We start from the raw sequence: 17,349 nt of genomic DNA on the forward strand, positions 1-17,349 counted from the left end.
TCTCTGTTCTTCTTTACGAGTCTGTCTACAACTGAGACTAAACAAGTTGTTGGAGATTGGAATACGATTATAACACCATTTTCTCTTTACCTAAAACTCTACTCCATCAAAATACTCCATATATAAATGATACATCCCAATTAAAGCAAAACCCTTCAAGAATCTTCCCAACAGAAAAATGTAAACCTAAGCAACAACATATTATGTTTGAAGATAAGCTCTGATAACTAGGAGTAAACAGTAAAGGAATGGAATAAGATTCAGATCATAACAAATATTCAACTAGACATCGTCACACATGAATTGCTGTTCAGCAAGACTAGAAATTGAACTGAAAAACTTGGAGAAAGAACAGCAAGAAAATGAACCAGAAACTTCAAAATTCAAACAGAAGAATAGAAATGTGAAGAAAACGAGCAAGAGAATTGTGGAAAGTTTTCTTGTATTACTTCATAAATAAACTGATTACAAGGATGCAATTATATACAAGGAGGAAAAACAAGCAACCATGCTTTTTAACCTCAACTCTACCCACTATGCTTAACAACTCTACTTTAACAACTAAAAGTAAGGTATGAACAGTGGAAGTTAATGTACAAACCAGTAAACTAGAAAACCATGTTGCAGCCATACTGCAGCAGTAAACTAAGCCATGCTACAGCCATGCTGCTACTGTCAATACTCCCTCTCAAGCTGGATCAAGAGGATTCATTGATCCAAGCTTGCCCAAAATTCTGAGAAACTGAGCAGTGGGAAGAGATTTGGTGAAAATATCAGCCAATTGATCATGGCTTCGGGTGAAGTGTGTAGCAATGATCTTGAACTGAACTTGAGCTCAAATGTAGTGACAATCAACTTCTATATGTTTGGTTCTTTCATGAAAAACCGGATTAGAAGCAATCTGCATTGCAGCTTGATTGTCACAAAAAAGGGACATTGGTTGACAACTAGGAAATCCCAAATCAGATAGGAGACCCTTTAACCAAATAAGCTCACAAGAAGTGGAAGCCATAGTTCTATACTCAGCCTCTGCACTAGAACGAGCAACAACAGTTTGCTTTTTGCTCTTCCAAGTAACCAGATTTCCACCAAGAAATGTACAGAAGCCAGTTGTTGATTTTCGATCAAGAGAATTGCCTGCCCAATCAGCATCGGTGTATCCCATTATGTGAGTGTTTCCAATGTTTTTCATCAAAATACCTCTTCCAATAGAACCTTTGAGATAACGAAGAATTCTCTTCACAATGTGAAGATGAGCTAAAGTTGGAGCATGCATGAATTGACTGACAATGCTTACAGCATAAGAAATATCAAGTCGAGTGATTGTGAGATAGATAAGCTTACCCACTAATCGTTGATAGGAGGTTAAATCCAAGAAAGACTCACTTAATACATTAAGTTGCAGCTCGCTGTCAAGAGGAGTGCGAGCTGGTTTACAATCCTCCATATCTGCATCTTGCAGTAAATCAAGTATGTACTTTCTCTGATTGAGAAAGAGACCTTTATGAGAAGTAGCCATTTCTATGCCAAGAAAGTACTTAAGGATTCCCAAATCTTTAATAGCAAACTTGTTTCAAAGAGATTGCTTGAGAGACTGAATCTCCTCAAAATTGTCACCAGTCACTATCAAATCATCAACATAGATGAGCACCACAAGCTTACTGGTTGAACCAATTCGAACAAACAAGGAAGAATCTGCATTGCTTATGTGAAAACCAACTTCCTCAAGTACTGAACTGAGCTTAGCATACCAGGCATGAGGAGATTGCTTTAAACCATAAATGGACTTGTGCAACTTGCATACTATTTCAGGATCATGAGATTGAGGATGACCAGGAGGTAATTTCATATAGACCTCCTCTTCAAGATCACCATGTAAGAAGACGTTTTTCACATCCATCTGGTACAGCGGCCAAGAATGGTTAACTGCAACTGATAAAAAAGTCTCCTTGTAGTCTACTCCATATGTTTGAGTAAAACCACGAGCTACTAAACGAGCCTTATATCTCTCCACAGAACCATCAGAAAGAAGTTTTGTTTTGTAAACCCAACGACTGCCAACAACTTTCTTTCCTTTAGGAATTCGAACAACACTCCATGTAATATTGTCATGGAGAGCTTGAAGTTCATCTGCCATAGCTTTCTTCCATACATCAAAATGATTAGCTTCCTCAAAGCTTTGAGGTTCATGAGTGCCATCAAGAACATTTAGAAAAGCAGAATGAGCCGAAGAGAATTTCTTATAGGATATGAAGTGTGTCATTGGATACCTTCCAGTATAGGTTTTGTAGTCATTTAGCTTGGATGGGGGACCTCGATCTCGTGGAGGATTCCTTCGAAGAACAACTGCAGGAGGTGATACCAAGGGATTTCTACGAAGAACAACTGCATGTGGAGAGGTAGGCTCATCAACAGGTTGAGTATCAGTTTCTATATCAGAGGATACTGCTGGAACTTTATGATCTTCTTGCATACCAGTTTCTGCATCAGTGACTACTGCTGGAACTTCTTGAACTAAAGTGTCAGGATTAAAAAACGAACTGCAATCCTCATTAACAGGAAGGTTAGGACTTGGAAACAAATCAGAGAGAAACTCCCCCTGACCAAAATCACATGATTTTCTAGTGAAATAGGGAGTAGCTTCATCAAATCTCACATCCGTGGAAACAATTAGTTTCCTGGTAACATAGTTATAACATTTATAACCCTTTTGAGTAGATGAATATCCCAGGAAAGCACACTTATCAGCTCTAGGATCAAGTTTATCACGTTGATGAGCTTGAATATGAACAAAACATGTGCAGCCAAAGACTTTTAAGTGAGACAGATCAATCTTTCTTCCTTTCAACACTTCAAGAGGTGATTTGAAACCGAGCACTCTACTAGGGAGTTTGTTGATGAGATATGTGGCAGTGAGAACACCTTGAGACCAAATTTTTTTTGGAACATTCATTTGAAACATAAGTGCTCTTGTTTTTTCAAGGAGGTCTCGATTCTTTCTCTCAGCAATCCCGTTCTGTTGAAGAGTACCAACACAGCTAGTTTGGTGCACAATGCCTTGTGTGCTCAAGTAATTTGACATATTATTGGACATATACTCATAGCCATTATCGGATCGTAACACATGAATGGATGAAGAAAATTGAGTGATGACAAGTTTATGAAAATCCTTAAAAACATCCACAACTTCACTTTTGAATTTCAATAGATACAACCAGGTAATCCTCGTAAAATCATCTACAAATGTTACAAAATACTTAAATCCATCATAAGATTCAAGAACTGGACCCCAAATGTCTGAATGAACGATTTCAAAAGGATTACTAGCTCTAGAAAGAGAGGAAGTAAAAGGCAACCTAGAGGATTTTGACAGATGACAGACATCACATTGATTGTCTGCTTTGCACAAATTTGGAAACAAAAAAGACAACACTTTCTTTGAAGGATGAGCCAAGCGTTGATGCCACAGATGATGCTCTTGTGTTGATCTTGAACTGACTTGGAAGGCTTTGGAATCAAAAAAGTTCTTGGACAAATAATAGAGACCATTCAAAAAGAAACCCTCACCAATCGTCTTCTTGGTGATGAGATCCTGAAATATGACATTATAAGGAGAGAAGATGACAAGACATTTTAATGTGTTTATGATTCTTCCAATAGATAGGAGCTGAAAAGGGAAAGAAGGAACATAGAGAGCAATTGACTCAACAAGGTTGGAGAGTAATTTGATTTTTCCCTTTCCTAAAACTGAGGCACCTTTGCCATTTGCTACAGACACTTTAGAAGGGATAATTTTTTTTTCAAACTCATGCAAATTTGTGATTTTATTTGTCATGTGATCCGTAGCCCCTGAGTCTATAATCCAATAATCATCCACAGCACAAACATTGAGCGTAGTAGAAAAGGATTTTAGAGTACCTGAAGCTTTTTCACGTGGAACATAATCAGTCTCTGCAAGGAAGCCAGCAAACTTTCCAAGGAGTGCAGTAAATTCATTGATTAAAGTAGTGGAGTTTGAGGTGAAGTTGAGCCTACCCTCAGAAGAAGAAGAAGTTGCTGCCAGATTTTCTTTTGGTGGATTCCAACTCTTTTGAGAGCTTTTGCCTTCCTTTAGAAATTTTGGCTTCTGCTCAGGATAGAGAACCCAACATCTTTCCCTGACATGTCCAACCCCTTCACAGTAGCTGCATTTCAAGTGAGGCCTCTTGCCTTTGTACACTTTAGCTTCATCTTGCCTGTGATTAGAAGCATAAGCTCTGGTTTCATATGCACTTGTCTTGGTCTCCATATTCATCACCCTTTTTCAAACTTCTTCTCTTTGAATGGTGGCACACACATTGTTGAAAGATGGTAGCTCAGTATTCATAAGAATATGACTTCTCAAATCTTCATATTCTGCGCTTAAACTTGCAAGAAGCTGAAAGATCTTATCCTCCTCAGCTCTTTTTAACAAAACACTAGCCTCGGTAGTATGAGGTCTATAAACATCTAGCTCATTCCACATACTTGTAAGACTCCCAAGATGCTGAACAAAGGGCTTACCTTCTTGTTGAAGATCGGCAATATCTCGTTTGAGTTGAAAAACTCGAGCAGCATTATTCTGATTTCCATACATCTCCTTGACATTATTCCAGAGATGCATAGATGACTCAGAAAAACTGAAAATTTCTGCTATTCTGCTCTCCATGGAGTTGATTAGCCAAGACATGACGAGTTGATCCTTGCACAGCCAAGAATCAAGTGTAGGGGAGTCAGCTTTAGGCTTCTGTATAACTCCATTGACATAGCCAAGCTTCACTACTACAAAAATTGAATCAGACGACGCCTCTCAGACGACGCATCACAATTTTCCGTCGTCTGATTGATTTTTATTTTTTTAGATGTCGTTTTTATAAAATCCGTCGTCTAATAAGGATTTACGAATGAGTTCAGAAGACGTTTAAGGATAGAACCGTTGTATGACCCAAAAAAAATTGAGCGGCAAATTTTCCGCCATGTATGTGGTGCCAAATCTCATATCAAACTCCACATTCCCCCCTAATAGGTATTAAACATTCGACGAGAAAACCCTCAAATTTAAATGGTTGCATTCAGACCACATTTTTACACAAATATGTTGTGTCATTCCTTGTCCAAATTGATAGGGTCGAGTTTGAAACCCTAACACTCGAGTAAAAAAAAATAACAAAAAGAACAAACATACCCAAAAGGCCAAAATCAAAACCCTCTCTCGACAGCGCCTCACTCTCGCCTCGCCTCACTCTCGACAGACCCAAACTCAAAACCAAAACTCTCTCTCGACTTGCCTCACACTCTGCACTCACTGGCAACCCCAACACTCCCTCTGCTTGGCAAAACCCGACCTCTCTCCCCCTCGACAAACCTTTTCTCGTCAAACCCTATTTCTTCTTCTACAAACCCCAACCAAAGCTCTCTCTCTCTCTCTTCTCGACAAACCCAGACCAAAACCTAATGGGTTATTCGATCTGGGAAATAGTGAAGCCCTTCATCGATGTTGACCTCAACAACTCCGAGCTCTATTCTGACCGCGCTCAGGCTAACATCAAATCCAACTATCTCTGGTAACAACCCCCCTCTCTCTTGCAATTTCCGAGATCGGCTGTGTGTTTTTTGCTTTGTACAAAGTGAAAGAGAAAGAGATTTGGGTAATTTCTGGGCATTTAAAAAGATAAATGCCCAAATCGGTGAGTCGCTGTCTCGAAGATTAGGGTTCTCCTGCCGCCGCTTGCCATCGCCATCGCCTCTCTTCAGTCTGGGTTCAAATTTCAAAATGACGAAGTCGCCATCGCCATTGTCCTTTCTGGCTCTCCTCTGTCCTCTCTGGCTCTCTCCCTCTCCAGGCTCCAGCATGGTCACACATCGACAAAACACATCGACTGAGCAAGTGAGTCGAATTTCTCATGAATCTGAGTTTCTCTTTCTCACGAATTTCTGGGTTTTCACTTTTCACTCTTGGTTTGCAGTTTGCTCTCTTCAACTCTTCGGTCTCTTCCTGAAGCCGTCAAGCAACAAAGCAGATTCTGGGTTCGACTCTTCAAGCTCAGTCAGTCGCTGATTCTTCAAGGCTCAAGCTCGGTGAGTCGCTAACTCGCTAATTCTTCAATTGAAAGTTTGAAACTATGAATGTAAGAAACTTAGAATGTTTAAGTTGCTGCCTTGCTGTTGCTGGGCATTTTGAATCTCTGATTCTTTGAGCTGATTCTGCATCTGTTCTGGTTCTTAAGTTTCTGATTGGTGTTCTGTTCAGGGATTCTTGTATGAGTTGTATCTGTTTTGGACTTTCCTAGTTTGCTTAATGCTTATTGTATCTGTTTTGGTTTAATGAAATTTGGCAGTTTTGCCTGTCTTGATTAATAGAACTGCATATGTTTTGAATTAATGAAATTTGGCAGTTTTGGATAGGAATTGATTAATAGAACTGCATCTGTTTTGGTAAATTGAATTGCATCAGTTGTGGACTTGTGGTAAATTGAATTACGCTATGCATGTACTGTGCCACTGCTGAATTCTATATTGGTTTTGGTGATCTTATTTATTTTCATCATTATTTTGGCCTCTACATGACAATGATTTTTGGAATTAAGTTTCAGCTGCTTAGAGAAGCTAGCACTTCCGTTTTGGAGATACTGAAAGTTGATGTTATCTCATTTTTGTACATTCCAATACAGGTACTATTTTCTGCAAGTATAGGAACTTCTGCTAGGGAAAAAATTGGTCTTTCTTATTTATTTTTAAGATTATGGTGGTGAATATAAAGGCGGTGTAATCAATTGTATCTAGCATATTGAGGTCTTTGTCACTTATGAGGGAGCTTTACTTTGGTGCATATAATCATCTTGGTACCAACCATATCATTAGTTTATGTCTGTGATGTTTTCTGTACTTTTGAAAAGCATGGTCCTAGAATATCAAAGTAAGAGGTTGATTCATTCCAAAATCACGAAAGGTAAGAGGAGAAGTAAAGGTCATGTAAAAAGTGTTGTTTCAATCTACTGAAACACGAAAGGTTATGATTGCAGTCGGAAGTAATTGCCTTAGATGTTTTTAATCTACTGAAAAGAAAAATAGGATTGTTTTGGTTTCAATCTTCTTAGGATTATTTGGTTGGGAACAAAAAAACAAAAGAAAGAAAGTAGGATCAAGATGCAGTTTTCTCTTTGTTTCTTTTAACTAAATATCTCTCTGTTATTGTTCTTGCATCAGTGTCTCTTTATATATGTCAAGCTTATTGTTCTTGCATCAGTGTCTCTTTATATATGTCAAGCTGCTAACTAGCTTCATATTTTATACAAAGTAAGGTACCTAAAGACTTCATACGTCCTCTTACAGCTCTATCAACGTGCAGTCATACTATACCCTCACTTATACTAGATGTGCACACCTTCATTTGTTGTGAAGACTACGATTTTTAGCGCCCATGAAACATATTTGTTTTAACTTTAAGTGCAGAACCATTTTACCATGCATATATGTCATGAATCATAATTCCATATACAAAGGCATATATTGTATGCATGTACTTCCACGTGGATGTATGTGTTTGTGTGTGCATTGATGCATATTTTGGCAAGTTACTAGTTTCTATGATCAAACATCTATGTGACTCGAATTGATTGCTTATCTTCAGGTAGTTGGAAAAAAAGTATATAAGGCTCTATCATGCTTCATTGTCAGAGGAACTCTATGCACATACTGAAACCATGCTTTGCAACTCAAGTCAGGTAATTGCATTCTTTTTTGTTATTGGTATAGTTGTATGGTTGAAGGTAGTTTACTTTTGCTTTTAACATACTGAAATTTCAGAATACCAATTGCAGTGGGTTTCTTGGAATGCATGGTTGAAGGTAGTTTACTTTTGCTTTTAACATTTTGCCTTGATTTTGGTTGTTTTTTTTCCGTTGATTATCATAGTCGAGATTATGTTTCAGAAAGTCCATCAATGATAATTATGTATAAATTCTACATTGCTTTCATGGTTCTTGCTGTGGCACAGTATCTTAAAATGATATGTAATAAATTCTACATTACTTACAATTTAAATATAAAAGGGAAAGTTTCATTAGTCAACATGTGTGATATGTGTGTGTGTTTGTGTGTTGTGCATTCATTGACTTATCTTCTCACTTATGCTTTACAGGTCTTTGATGCTGCAATTGGCAACATTGCCATTGTTACAAATTGAACGAAGATGGTGGATTTTACACAACTATATGCTGCATCTGGACTTGTTGTAGTGGCCCCCTTTAAAAAATTGAACTCTGGTGCTTGGACCTTCCTTCGACCATTTACTGCACACATGTGGATAGTCATTGCTGCTTCCTTTTTTGTTATTGGTATAGTTGTGAAGATTTTGGAGCATAGGATAAATGATGAATTCAGGGGTCCACCAAAGAAGCAACTTATAACCATCTTGTGGTAAGTTCTGTAGTTAAAATTTCATCAGGACATTACTAACTTGTACAAACTTTTTACCAATAGTTTTCCCTTAAATTCCTAATGTGATCAACACCTTAATACCTTAATCCCAAGTGACGAAGAAAGTGATTTAGAATGGTAAATCTGGCCTTAAATTAAACATTAGTTTTGTGTCCATATATCTTATTTAAGTTTCTGTTTACATAATATATCACATGTAACCATGAAGACAGTAGTATTGGTGTATTTGGCTTAAATATATCAATTTTAGTCGTGCTTTGTGTGCATGATAGGTTATTGTGAAGGAGGGGAAACATTTAAGTTCTGCTTCTTGGTTGCTTCTGTAAGTCATTGATGCACTGAAAAATGTTGGTACAGCTAATAGTTTTTTTAATTGTATACAAGACGTGCATATATACAGAATAAAACTTTATTCTTTGGATAGCTGCTAAGCTTATTTTCTTGTCTGGTTAGCAGCAGTGAGACAGCGGTGGATTCTGAGAATGCTGTAGCTGCCGTAAATGTAAGTACTTGGAGCACCAAATGAGTGTATTTGGCTGCTGTATAATTAGCACAACAACTTCCTGTTTTTGGAGCACTGCAACATCCTAGAACTCTTTCAATGAGGAAGCCCCATTACTGTTCTTTAGGCCATGGAGAGTGCCAATGTTTTGAGGTGAAGCCTAATTTTGAAGACAAAAGCTAAGAAGAGCAAGAGATCAGTGAATAGAACTTGACTTGGATTTTTTTCTGTTCTCCTATTTTGTAGATACAATTAGCATTATCAGACCCATTTAGATTATTATGGGATTATAACAACTATCTATTATGATTAATTTTATGTTCTTTTGGTCATTTTTCATTCTAGAATTTAAATCTTGCCATTACAACAACAATATATAGAAAAATATGTCGTATGATGAGGATTATAGGGTGGAATCAAACAAAATTTCTACAATTCACACGACGGTTCTTATTGATATCATTGTTGGATACACACACAGACAACAAGTAAGCAAAAACCATCATCTCAATTGTCACAATACAACGGTTAGAGTTATATCTGTCGTGTGAAAGTGCACGCACTGAATTTTTAAGTCATCACACCACATTTTATGCTGGAAGAACTGTCGTGTGTATACAATTTACACAACGTCTTAAAAATAAAAACTGACTTCTGAACAACAAAGAGACAAGGCTGGAATCCTAAAAACCGTGGTATGAGTAGAAGTTACACCACGGCATATTTCTGTCGACAGCTTGTCGACAGCATGTCGGCAGATCTGCCGGTCTATCAGACGATGGATTTAGCTGCAAACCGTCGACCCAATGATCGGTATATGACGGTTGAAAACCGTCGTCTGACAGCGTTTCATCAGACGACGCCTCGATAGACCACGGAAATGCAAAACGTGAGACGACAGTTTTAAACCGTCGTGTGAAGCCTTTTGTGTAGTAGTGCTTGGACCTTCCTCCAAGAGCAAGAGTAACAGCTCTAGCCCAAGAGAGATAGTTGAATTCATTAAACAAAACAGAGCTAAGACGTTGGTTTGGATTAGACTCCACATCGGAAGAATTTGTAAGAAGATCATCATCTTTAGAACCAGATTTCCCAGCCATCTTAAGCTGGTGAACTAAGGAACTAAACGAAAAAGAAAAACACAGACTCAGGCCTTGAATGCCTGCTCTGATACCATGAAGAAAACGAGCAAAAGAATTGTGGAAAGTTTTCTTGTATTACTTCATAAATAAACTGATTACAAGGATGCAATTATATACAAGGAGGAAAAACAAGCAACCATGCTTTTTAACCTCAACTCTACCCACTATGCTTAACAACTCTACTTTAACAACTAAAAGTAAGGTATGAACAGTGGAAGTTAATGTACAAACCAGTAAACCAGAAAACCATGCTGCAGCCATATTGCAGTAGTAAACTAAGCCATGCTGCTACTGTCAATAAGATGTTACTTTGAAATTTGCAAGAACCCAACTTTGAAATTGAAAATTGGGAAAACATGGACAAGAAGCAAAAATTTTAGGTGAATAAAAATCTGATGCTGTTCTTTTCCGTTGTACAGAGAAATTGGTTTTCCAGATAGGGATTGTTCAATATCATATTCCATTAGTTATTGAAATTTTACAGGGAAGAAACACATCAATGGAAAAACCAACCCCAAAAATCGAACCCATCAATTGATCGAATCCCAACCAATTCCAGGAGAAATTTATCAACTACCAAAACCCATAAGGACGAGTCAAGATTCAAGAACTTAACAGAAAGCGAATGTCTTCTCTGCGGAGATCTGCCATTGAGAGAGAGAGAGAGAGAGAGAGACAGAGAGACAGAGAGGGAGACAGTCGAGGTTTCTGGCCTTTGGGTACTGATTTTTGATGTCAGTCACTACGTGGCACTATTATAGCCACTAAGAGCAAGTGCAGCGGTTGCATTTTGCCCGGGAAAATTGGGGGAATGATGATGTGTTGACCAGCCAAAGTCATTTTGTTGCTTCCACCGGTCCATCTTTGACCAGGCAAGCCTTGCCTTTTCATGACCAAGGCCTAAGAAACGGGCAAGCAAATGACTAAATTCTTGACTGGGGGTGAGGGCTGCCAGCTCGGCTGAGGAGAGAGAAGAGAGAGTTTCAGGGGTGAAAGTGAAGAAAAGCAGAAAAATCTGTCCTTATGAAAAAGGACCAGAAATTTTTGCTATTTATAGAATTTTTTTTAAATTTTCAAAAATTTATAACTAATTCATACGAACTCCGATTTTTGCATTCCACATATGCACGAACTCGTATCGACGATCTCTATAACTTTCATGAAGGAAGTTTTCCCAAATTATATATGTGTAAAAAGTCGATTTTCGAGACCCCCCTAAAATTATATAATAATGAACAGTGTTGACCGGGCAAGAAAAACAACGGGTGTAAACCCATGTCCAGTGGTAGTGAATAGTAACTTGACTGGTCGAATTCTCGACTTCTCGACTTTGCCTTTTCTTGACTACGGGTGCACTTGCTCTAAATGACTGTAAGCGGTGCCATTTGCCCAACAAAGTCCACATCGATCCCATGGCCATCGTCCTTCTTGAGGTTGTACGTGGATCAAACTCAGTCCTTCAATAAAGGGAAAGAGACGTCAATTAGAGAAGCAGGGACCCATTTTACATGAAAACCAAAGCACAGCGAGCCAAATGGACACATTCCCGTCTCCTAATCTCACCTCTTATCTTCTCCACAACTACTCTCGAACCCTCTGTGCCTCTCTCTGCCCAAACACAAGCTCTGACGCAGAATGAGCATGGCGGCCCAGCTCAGCTTCCTCAAGCTTCCTGTTCTCCTTCCCCACAAAACCAACTATTGCATCTCAAAATTACAAGTACAACCCTCATCATCAAAACCCAATATTCCAAAGCAGGACTCAACTCCTTCCCCACAGAAACTAGTCACAACCACCCTCCACAGCCTCAAGTCAGCTTCTCTTCCCCTCACAGCTCTCACATTGCCATTTTTCTTGGACCCCAAGGCAAGTGCAATTCCGTCATTTCACTCTCGCCATTCTGGTTCCATATTTTGTGAATTTTTTCTCTCTCTTATTTTTAAGTTTAATGCAGGATGCATTTGCTGTTGGTGGGGAGTTTGGGATTTTGGAGGGAAGGACGTTTGCTCTGATACACCCAATTGTGATGGGCGGGTTGTTCGTTTACACATTGTGGGCCGGGTATTTGGGCTGGCAATGGAGGAGGGTCAGGACAATCCAGAATGAGATTAGTGAGCTCAAGAAGCAAGAGAAGCCTACCCCTGTCACACCAGATGGGACACCAGTTGAAGCACCACCATCTCCTGTTGCTCTTCAAATTAAGCAACTCAGTGAGGTAGGCTGATTTTGTATCCATGTATTCCTAATTGTTCCATATGCTTGGAAGGAAGGTCTCCTTAATGTATTAACTTAGTGGTGTACCACTATACAGAGTTGGTCTACCATTGCATTGCCAACGTATTACTAGCTAAAAGTAATGTGTTGGTACGTGCCAAACGCCAGTAAGTAGTAACCCTTTTTAGAGGTATAAATGTTACTTATACGATCATACCAAAATTTTTTAGAGTAAGTGGAAGATAATTTCATTGGTAAGCATCGTTTAGTGGATCAAGCCGATGTAAACATCATAATCAGCTGTGATAGAAGTGTTGAAGTGTTGATCATATGTAAAACCCTGAAATTAATGGGATGAAAGTGTTGGCCACAGTAGTTAATATTGGGTTGTGCTTGCTTATGGTTGCGACACAAAAATGTATGTCTCTGCTTTATTTAGTGGTTTGTTTTATAGAAATTTTATACTTGATGGGAGGGTCTGATGTATTGAAATTTTGCATATCAGGAAAGGAAGGAGTTGGTGAAAGGGAATTACCGGGATAGACACTTCAATGCAGGATCAATACTGCTCGCTTTTGGAGTTTTTGAGGCGATTGGTGGAGGAGTTAACACATGGTTTAGGACTGGAAAGCTATTTCCGGGTCCCCATTTGTTTGCAGGAGCAGGTAAAACATGGGTTTTGCGTATGCAACAACTAGAGCAAAATAACATACCAAGAAACTATGAATAATGTGTGCCAAACCCGAGTTGAAAAAGGCTCGATTGAATTTAGTTGATGTTTCTGCTTGTTGACAGGCATCACGGTGCTATGGGCAGCAGCTGCTGCACTTGTACCTGCAATGCAAAAGGGGAATGAGACGGCTAGAAGCCTTCACATTGCAATCAACGCGATAAACGTTCTGCTTTTCATATGGCAGATACCTACTGGACTTGACATAGTTTGGAAAGTGTTTGAATTCACTAAATGGCCTTGAATTGCAGACTATTGAAGGTTAGTCGCTTTGCATTTGGTGTATTCGAGTTTAAGTACCATCTGCAACTTCAAATCTTCATAGCCTTGTACCAGAGATGTTCTTTTCGTGTTTGATGTAGGTGTATAGAGTTTCTTTGTAGCATTGGATGCTGTATCTGCTCCAGTTAACGTTTTTTGTATATGTTAAAAAGGCATTTCACTGTATGCTGTACGGTACCATGAAATACATACTAATCTTTTTACTTAAGCCTAATATATCCATCTATGCTTGACAGCAGGGGTAATTATTGATTACCAATTTAGTGCAATATTTCTTCTTCTACAACAATAAATCTTTTGTTCAACTCGTTCCAAACCATCAACGATTACCACCATTAGAAGCACCTGAAATGTTGCTCTTTGCCTTGCAACTGTGTAATGTATTATGTGATTCTGCACTTTCTGCTCTGATGTTCACAGTTCACTGCACTGCCTCCGTTTATAAGCTGAATCTCACAAGATCTTTTCCTAATGAAGAGAATCACACGAGACAATGCTCTTTCACAATCGTAGCATGAGTCATGATAATAGTACCTTATAATCTGATTATCTAGTGCTCTTCTTGGTCTTACTGATATATAACATCTCTCAACATAATTGCATCTTTTTCTCTACACTAGGAGTGAGCAGCGCATGTTTATCATCGAAAGTTTGCGTAAGAACAGTGGGAGAAGAATATATTCCTGAGGTAAAAAGGAAAAAAAAAAAAAAAAAACATTTGTGTGTGTTGGATGAAGAAATTGGAGGTCTTTTATTAATAAATTTGGGCGGAATTTTCCTCTCTCATTCAAAAAAAAGAAATTGGAGGTCAAATTTTAAAAGAAAAAAAAAATAGCATTTCTAAAATGCTTTGTTCGGAAACTTATAGGAAGATTGTGATTGTTCTGAATATGGGTCCTCGACCTAAATTACATGATATTCAATTCCCGTGACAATGTGATATTAGAATTTCAATCAAAGATGCACACAGAGCCGAAGTTTTGACCTTGCTAAGGCATAATATACCCCCGCTTCATAACATTGCTTCTATAGGTTTGGTTGCGTAAGGAGCCATTTTCTTGGGTTGCAGAAATATAAGCTAAGCAGTCGTGAGATGGTTATCCGGAACCCTTGTCCGTGGAGCTAAGGGGACTTCAATCCTTACTCTTATCCCCCGGACTTAGTAGGCCCCGGTGCAAATCCGAGGCCTTGACCAGGGTCCGGAACCAGAATTCTAGATACATCAAGCTCTGGCGGTCTGGTCAGTAAGCTTGCATAGGTGCTTTGCTTCATGAAGTTTCATTCAACACTAGACATGAAAAAAGGTATCTAAAAATTACAGTAACTGTCTCAACTCAACCCTCCACAAACTAACGAGAAAAGAAGAAAGAAAAAACGATAGATATTCTAAGAGCAAGTCCACCGGAGGCAGTTTGCCCGGGCAAGACAGTGGAATCTTGACGTGGTGACCAGGCAAGAGAGTTTTTGCAACTCCACCGGTCTGTGTTTGTCCAGCCATGTTTTGGCTGTTGATGACTCTAGTCAAAATAAAAGTCATGGGCTTGCCATTTCGTTTGCCCTTTCTTGCCCAGCTACCAGCTCAGTGGAGAAGGAATAATTGTGGACGAAAAAGTCAGAGACGCAGAGAGAGACGCGGAGGAGAGGTAGACTGGTGGGCACGCACCAATCACAAGCTGACAACGTGGAGGAATTAATGTTTTGTCGCCTAGCTACAACATGTGGGACGCAACAGTCAAGTGTGGGCGCACGTGGCAAGTAGCCGTTGGCTGCTATGGGAATTTGAATCCAACGGTCAACAAATCTGGGCCACCCAAATCAACAGTAAAAATCGGCTAGGAATTAATATGAATCTAATATAGGTAACGGTAAGAAAACGGGCAGAAAAAAATATGCAAAAAATTCTAAAAATCATACCAAAAATTTCTCTATAAATACCTACAATTTTTTCTAACATCTCACACCCAAAATACTAGAGTTCATAGTTACAAATTCCTCCTCTTCATATAGCTCTCATCATCCATATTTTTCATTATCCACTATGGCCGAACAAAGGGGAAACACACGTCCAGTGGCCGGACAAGAGGGAGATCAAAGTGAAGATACCCAAGATAAAAGGAGATGGACGGATGAGGAAGATGTTCAATTGTGCAAGTCTTGGAAAGTTGTAAGCCAATGTCCGGCTGTGGGCACAAATCAGAAAAAAACCGAATTATGGTTGCGCGTGAAGCGACACTTTGACGCAAATTGGCCCAAGAGCCGATCAGCCCAATCTTTGCAGGGAAGGTGGAAAATTTTGAAGATTGAACTCTATGAGTGGCATTGTGCATTAAGGCAAGCGAAAAATTGGTACAAAAGCGGTTCGAATGCGGTTGATGAGGTATGTATTTGCTGATAAAACATTTATTTTGTTGATACATTATAATAAAATATTACATGATAAATAATGTAGTAATTATAATATCGTTTTAATTGTAATAATTGTTTTTCGCTATAATTAAAATAATTAGTACTTATTTAATGATGTAATTACCACGATATTTATATTTGTACTTATTGAGTTTTATTGTAAAACGGTGAGATACATTCTTATTAAAATTATGACCTTTATATTTTTTGATAAATCATTTAATTTGTTGATACATTATAGTAAAATATGTCTTGATAAATAATGTAGTAATTATAATATCGTTTTAATTGTAATAATTGTTTTTCGTTATAATTAAAATAATTAGTTGATAAATAATGATGTAATTACCACGATATTTATATTTGTACTTATTGAGTTTTATTGTTAAACGGTGGGATACTTTCTTATTAAAATTATGACCTTTATATTTGTACTTACTGATTTTTAACGCAAAACGTGATCATAATTAAATCATTTAAAATTATGACCTTTATAATAGATTACCCTTCATAATAGCGTTTATATTTGTACTAATTGCATTTTTTATTGTTTTTTTTTATTACGTAGCAAGATGAAGCACAAAAATTGTGGCATGCCGGGATGAAGAGAAAAACTGGGAAGGCCAAAAGACACAATTTTCAGAGCTTTGATAGTTACGCTGCTGTGGAGGGCTTTGCACAATTTAAAGACATCCCTAACCATACATCCGGAGGAACATCAAATGTAGGATGTCAACATACGCACACACAACCAATTGCTGCAAATTCCCCCATCAACTTGGATATGGATGTAGATGAGGTAATTGCAGGTGAAACTGCAGATCCTAATGTGAGGCCTCAAGGAAGGAAGGCTGGGAAAGAAGCAATCCGGAAAGCCAAGAAGGCAGCGAAAGAAGGAAGTCCTTACTCAAGCAGTCTCGAGAGTATAGCGAACAACCAAATAGAGGCAATGAAGGGCAAGAAAAAACTCGATGACGAATTCGCTCGAAGTCTCCAAGAGGAAGAGAAAAGAGCATGTATCCTCTTGCAAATCGAAATGCGAAAAGAGCAACTCCTATTGCAAGAAAGGCAAGATCGAATTAAAGAGATGGAAGAGCGTATTAAAGAGAGGGAAGAGCGTATTATGGAGATTGATACAAGTAAAATGACGCCAAATAAAAAGCGTTATTGGTCAAGAAAACAAAAGAAGATAGCGGAGAAAGAAGATCTTGACGAGCAGCCGCCACCTTCTATGGGTGGATACTATCCGCAACCAAATTTTGGTGGTGCATTCTCACAACCTCCTTACCCCGGTGCATACCCACAACCACCTTACCCGGATGCATTCCCACAACCTCCCTTAACCGGTGGATTCCCACCACCTCCCTTCACCGGTGGATTCCCACAACCCCCTTACCCCGGTGGATACTATCCGCAACCACCTTACCCCGGGGGATATCCTACACAACCACAATTTTCACCTTTCTCTACGGGTGAGTCCACCAACCCTAACCCTAACCCTAATTATGAGCCTTCAAACACAAATTACCTTTCTAGAGAGGATGAGGATTATGATTTGAATAATTAGGTTATTATGCATGTTTGTTATTGTATTGTATTTTTTCCTAGTTTTTCATTTA

The 17,349-nt window shown here is 38.6% G+C and overlaps 3 protein-coding genes and 1 long non-coding RNA gene across 9 annotated transcripts; 3 read left to right on the forward strand and 1 right to left on the reverse strand.

Moving 5' to 3' along the window:
• Positions 1-835: 835 nt before the first annotated feature.
• Positions 836-1,519, reverse strand: LOC133716783 (uncharacterized mitochondrial protein AtMg00810-like). Its single transcript, XM_062143440.1, has one exon. The coding sequence runs from the start codon at positions 1,517-1,519 to the stop codon at positions 836-838; it is 684 nt and encodes a 227-aa protein (XP_061999424.1).
• A 3,694-nt stretch (positions 1,520-5,213) lies between these two features.
• LOC133717113 (uncharacterized) lies at positions 5,214-9,298 on the forward strand. Of its 5 annotated transcripts, none has more exons than XR_009849425.1 (8): positions 5,214-5,905; positions 5,985-6,096; positions 6,612-6,689; positions 7,649-7,742; positions 7,825-7,865; positions 8,159-8,436; positions 8,730-8,804; positions 8,914-9,298. It is a non-coding gene; the product is annotated as an uncharacterized LOC133717113 (long non-coding RNA). The 5 variants fall into 5 exon arrangements; XR_009849424.1 differs by having other exon boundaries at positions 7,839-7,865; positions 8,730-8,779; XR_009849423.1 differs by having other exon boundaries at positions 5,215-5,905; positions 6,606-6,689; positions 8,730-8,779.
• Positions 9,299-11,635: 2,337 nt separating this feature from the next.
• LOC133715233 (uncharacterized) lies at positions 11,636-13,538 on the forward strand. Of its 2 annotated transcripts, XM_062141650.1 has the most exons (5): positions 11,636-11,964; positions 12,053-12,313; positions 12,818-12,977; positions 13,108-13,303; positions 13,405-13,538. In XM_062141650.1, exons 1-4 carry the CDS (start codon positions 11,734-11,736, stop codon positions 13,284-13,286), a joined length of 831 nt encoding a protein of 276 aa, XP_061997634.1. In that variant the 5' UTR covers positions 11,636-11,733; the 3' UTR covers positions 13,287-13,303; positions 13,405-13,538. The 2 variants fall into 2 exon arrangements, with proteins under 2 accessions (XP_061997634.1, XP_061997633.1); XM_062141649.1 differs by having other exon boundaries at positions 11,637-11,964; positions 13,108-13,538.
• Positions 13,539-15,300: 1,762 nt separating this feature from the next.
• Positions 15,301-17,349, forward strand: LOC133713705 (uncharacterized). The gene is made up of 2 exons (XM_062139736.1): positions 15,301-15,701; positions 16,299-17,349. The coding sequence occupies exons 1-2, from the start codon at positions 15,363-15,365 to the stop codon at positions 17,295-17,297; spliced, it is 1,338 nt and encodes a 445-aa protein (XP_061995720.1). The 5' UTR covers positions 15,301-15,362; the 3' UTR covers positions 17,298-17,349.

Source organism: Rosa rugosa, chromosome 6 (assembly GCF_958449725.1).
Source record: "Rosa rugosa chromosome 6, drRosRugo1.1, whole genome shotgun sequence".
NCBI classification, from domain to species: Eukaryota; Viridiplantae; Streptophyta; class Magnoliopsida; order Rosales; family Rosaceae; genus Rosa; species Rosa rugosa.